Source organism: Peromyscus californicus, unplaced genomic scaffold, assembly GCF_007827085.1.
Source record: "Peromyscus californicus insignis strain IS unplaced genomic scaffold, ASM782708v3 Scaffold_3__1_contigs__length_106647218, whole genome shotgun sequence".
NCBI lineage: Eukaryota > Metazoa > Chordata > Mammalia > Rodentia > Cricetidae > Peromyscus > Peromyscus californicus.
In genome coordinates this window covers 64,768,139-64,773,290 of record NW_026294551.1, presented here as the reverse complement: position 1 = coordinate 64,773,290, position 5,152 = coordinate 64,768,139, and the positions used below count along the sequence as shown (strand labels likewise).

The 5,152-nt window shown below is 45.9% G+C and overlaps 1 protein-coding gene across 1 annotated transcript; it reads left to right on the top strand.

Moving 5' to 3' along the window:
* The first annotated feature begins 242 nt into the window (after positions 1–242).
* LOC128122594 (protein RoBo-1-like) lies at positions 243–4,118 on the top strand. Its single transcript, XM_052758233.1, has 4 exons — positions 243–315; positions 1,073–1,231; positions 2,015–2,149; positions 3,821–4,118. The coding sequence occupies exons 1-4, from the start codon at positions 243–245 to the stop codon at positions 4,009–4,011; spliced, it is 558 nt and encodes a 185-aa protein (XP_052614193.1). The 3' UTR covers positions 4,012–4,118.
* Positions 4,119–5,152: the final 1,034 nt, after the last annotated feature.

Here is a 5,152-nt window from a genome sequence, read left to right as displayed (position 1 = left end):
CCTTACAGCCTCAATGATGGATACAGCATTTTTTCCAGGTTTGCATCCTTCTGAATGGTCATATCTGGGATAAAGCCAGTGTTTGATAAAGTTTGGCTTGCAGAATGAATTAATTAATGGATAAAAACATAAACAGGTAATGTCGCCTGACATTTGGGTTGCTGGATTGCAAGGACTGAGTCCGTTAGCTCTGATTCCTTTGTTTCCCACTTGTCTCTTGTGCAGTGTTCGTGGGAGTCACCATGTCCTGGTCCTCAGTTCTGAAGAGTCTCCTTGCTGTCTGCATCTTCACTCACTTGTCTGTCAGCTCTGTGGGTAAGAGCAACAAGGCACTTTTTGTTTCAAGGATGGGAAGTGGGAGATGGGCACTAAGGGGGACACCTTAGGGGGACTCCATGGATCACTCAAGCCTTCAGGAGTACCTTCAACACTCATGACTCCTTGACCCCTGGGAAAGTTTGTCAGCAGCTGAAAAGCCCTGGGTTGGCTTTCTGAACATGTTTATTTCCTCTTTTCAGAGAGTTATGTTTGTGATAGCAAAAAATGCTATAATGGGAGATGCAAATCTAATCCAAAATGTGAATCCACTAAAGGCTGCTTCTTCCATGTGCAGGAATTAAAAGAACCAAGTAAGCCAATCAGCACTCTTACAGTTGTCTAGTGATCCTTTCCTCCTTCAAGGATGGGGCTGGGAGTGTGGGCTTCTGGGAGGCAGTAGGGATGGGCATTAATACTGGATGTAGTCTCTAGGGACAGAACTGAGAGACCCTGGTTCTGTTTCTCATATCACTCTCATAGGGCTACTGGAGAGTGAGCCCACACTTCTTTTTGCCATGCTGGGGATCAAATTCATGGCACCATGCATGCTAAGCAAATACTCTATCACTGGACCCCAGTCTCGATGCAACAAAGTGTCCCTCTATTGATTCATTCTCAGAAATAGTAACAGAGGGACTTTTGGAGATGAGGAAAAATAAAGACAGAGAGAATGAAGGAACAGATTCCTTACTGCTGGATGCTTCATTCTCTCTGTATCTCAGAAGAGAACATTTCTTGGGGGTTTGATCCTCAGATAATCTATTCGGAAGCCTAAAGATTATGGAGAGCAGCTGTTCTGAAGACGAGTGTACTGAACTAGCATTCTCAACAACACTGGGGAGCCAGCGGACGTTTAGCTATGACCAACAATGCTGCTACACTGAGCAGTGCAACACAGAGTCCAAACGTAATGGTGAGTATAGCTGTCAGTCTCCACTATCTGCTCCATGTTTCCTTTGCCTCTCTGTAGGCTCATCTCTCTGTGCTGGGACACAACAATGATGCTTGCCTTCCTTTTGGGGATAGCACTCCTTGAAAATGGTAGACTGAGTGACAGTTGGGTGGCAGGGATTGGTCTTGGGGATTTTCTCTAAGTGTGAGTCTTTTGGTTTAATTGCTTTGCTCTGGCCCTCTGGCCGACAGGCTTTTCTCACCGATTTAATTTCTCAGGTTCATTTTTGTTTTGTTGAGAAGTCATCTTACTGTGTTTCGGAAGTTTGTCTTGAACTTGTAGGTTCAAGCAATCCTCCTGCCTCAGCCTCCAAAGTTGGAGTAGCTTGGAGTACAGGTATGCGTGACCACACCTGGCTCATTCCTCACCCTTCTAGAAAACAGTTTATCTCTTCTCCTCTTAGCTAGGCCTTTTTTGTTTGTTTTGGTTTTTTGAGACAAGGTTTCTCTGTGTAGGCCTGGCTGTCTATCTCGAACTTTTTCTTCAGGGCAGGGAACAGAGCAGCTGACGAAGGTGAGGACAGCACGGATTTCTATGCCGTCCTTCCCTGCTCTCACACACCAGTGCCTTTCTCCCGCGCCTCCTTCCAGCTCATCTCGGTTGCAATGCTTTTTGGTAGAATCATGGAAAAAAAAAAAAACAAAAAACCAAACAAACCTCATTTAGATGAGTAGTGGATAGACACGTTCCCAGCTATTTCTTCTGCCTATTCCCCAAGATGAAAACTTTTCTCTCTCCATTCAGAGTCTTTTCCACCTTCCCAACCCCAACCCAATGGTGTGGAATGTCCTGCCTGCTACAGTGAGGACGGCAAGTGTGAGCCGCTTCCCCTGAAGTGCACAGGGTTAGAGACGAAGTGCGTTGAGGTTTTTGGTACAGGTATGAATACTTCCTCGAACATCTTTTAAGAGCACAACAAATCATTCATCATTAGGCAGTGAACTATGCCAAAAGTAGCAACTGCAAACAGCCAACATTTATTACATCTCAGCAAGTGTAGATCTGTAATCTGGGAATGGCCCGGTGCGTGGTCCTGGCTCAGGGTGTGTCATGGGGGCTGTGTTTGTATGTCAGCAGCTGTTTCCCAGCTCACTTGTGGTTTCTCACTGGGGGGGTTTCAACTCCCTTTTTTATGATCTCTTCATAGCATGCCATGGTGTTTTTATGACTAATCACCGGCTTCCCTCAGGGCAAACGATAGAGACACACAGAGAAAGGGAGCTGTGGATTTAATGCTCTAATCTCTGAAGTGACGCATTATTTCCTCTTAGAGACTGTTGGTAGTTTAGAGCAACCCTGATTGGACCTGGGTGGAAGCTACCGGGGGATGGAAGAGACTCTGTGGGGCATCTTTGAAGCCTGTCTCCACATGGAGAATGGGGCTATGTGTTTCTAAAGGTGGGAAGGAGCTATATGTTGGGAGACAGGAGTTATGGATGGGAGATAAGGGAAGGGGATGAAGGGTTGTATCTGTTTCTCACAGGAGAGTCAGGTTTGGGCACCTGTGTCGCTGTGATGTCCTGGAATGGGACTGTGGCTCACTGGAAGTATAGGAGGTGATGGCACTTCAGATCCAGATGTCTTTACCACTGCCACCATTGTGACAGCCAAAGCCTGTGATTAAGCACTCAAGTTTTACCTGGTGTCACTCTACATTTAGTAAAAGATAGATTTTTTTTTTTTATTAAGAGAAAATGGTGTCTTTGTTGTGAAGGACCCACAAACCATCGAGACAGGAACCGGGAAACAACTGTGAGACTTTTCTTTCTGGAATGCACAGCTGGAGGGAGGAGGTGGCCACTCTTTCCTGAACAATATGTGGAAAGTTTCGTGGAGCGGGTGGTGTTTTTAGGAGCTGGTTAACTGGTGGACTGAGAGTTTGGTAGGTCTGGGGCAAGTTACGCTTTTACTGGGAAAGAATTTTGACAGAGGTTCTGGGGTGAGCAAGGGAAGGGCCCTTTGTCTAGATGAGTTGAGATAAAGGAAGAAAATGGGGTGTCACAGAATGCAAAGGAGGATTAAAGCCATCCACAAGGGGGCAAGCCTCTACCTTAGTTTACCTTGGGAAACATTGATATCCGGTGCCTTCCTTCTATAGTTATTCTCATAGTGAACTCAAAGCCCTCAGAAGAAGGAATGTCAATTTTTGAGGGATGCACAATATTTTCCTCCAGGTAGAGAAAGAGAGAAAGGGGAGGGGAGGTATACGAGAAGAGTTTCCACCAGCAGTTGAGACCCTGCATCTGGCCTTCCTCTTCGCCTGCATCAAGTTCATCTCTCCTAGTGAGCGGGTACCCAGAAGCCTCAGTGTTAGTCTTGTGTCTAAGATTCGAGAGTCCTTTAAAGGTTCCTTCTATATGGAGGAGACTATGGGGCCAGAGGACAAGAAGGCCCAGACTCCACATGGACGGAGCTGTGGTCATGTTCTCACACAGAGGTGGAAGTTGTGGATTCTGGACCATTCTGAGCGCACTTTCCTTTCAAAGGACGTGGGTGGGGAGAGAGACAAAGTGAGAGAGAAGAGTAACTCCTGGGTCTTTTCATCAACAGCTTTGATTAACGGCCCTTTATGCTCTATTATACGTGGAATGGGCTGCGCAACTGAAACTGCCTGTGGCTTGAAGAATTTGACCATCCTGGAAAATGCAAAAATTGAAATCTTCTGCTCCAGTGAGAGCCCCCCTCTCAGGTCCTTCTCATCTGCTCTGTCTTGTCTCTTCCTACTGAAAGCCTTGCTTTGATCCCTTGGGGCCTGTCACTCCCATGATCCTTCCTCACATTCAGACACATCAACCACCTTTCATGACTCCTTTACCCAACAGGGGAGAAATAAAAACCACTGACTGTACTTTATATGGAAAGCTCTTACTTTCTTCTTTCTGGCACATTTCACAAGACTGTGAGCTCTTTCATGTCCCTACCCACACCTTGAACCCCACCCCCACAATGTACAGCCTCTCCCAATATTATCCATTTACACTCCTCATTTGTAATTATCCATTGTTAATGAAAAGATTTATTTTCATTTTTGGGGGGACAGAGTCTCACTACATAGCTCTGGCTAGCCTGCAATTCACTATGTAGATAAAGCTGGCTTTGAACTCAGAGATTTGCCTACTTCTGCCTCTAGGTGCAAGGATTAAAGGTGTGTATCACCACAGCCAGCCTAGAAAAAAAAAAGATTTTGAATGAACAATTCAGAGCCCAGGAGAATCATTTTCCAAAGTTTATTGAAGTCTCTGGATATGGTGGTGGGTGGTTGCAATCCTACCACTTAGGAGGCTGAGGCAAGAGGGTCATTGTTCCGTGCTTATGGTAAGCGCTTACCAGTATGGGCTATACGCTGAGTTTCAGGCCAGCCAAAGCTACACACATGGCAGGATGCGGCCTCAAAAGAAAAAAAAAAGATTAAACACAATGAAAGAACAGAAAGTAACAGTGTTGGGATGATAGGTCATTTGACAAAGCGCCTGTTTAGTAAGTACAAAGATCCGAGTTCGATTCCCAGAACCCAAGTTCAAACAACCTGACATGGAAGTGTGCACTTGAATTCTAGAGCTGAGAGAGGGGACAGATCCCCAGACTAACATAATGGGTGCGTTCCAGGCCAGTGAGAGCCTCTGTCTCAAACACAACAACAAAAATGGTAGATGGTGCATGAAGAGTAACAACTGAGGCCCCACACACATAGTTACGTGTACACACAAACCGACCCCCCCATACACATTAAAATAGACAATAAGGAGGCAAGTACAACTGAGCCTCCATCACCTCTGAGCCACGTGTGTGCAATCCTTACCACACACTCTGTAGAGCTCTGCATCTTAGGAGATGGGCACCAGGATACGGGTGGAGGATGTGAAGGCGGTTATAAATGCTAAG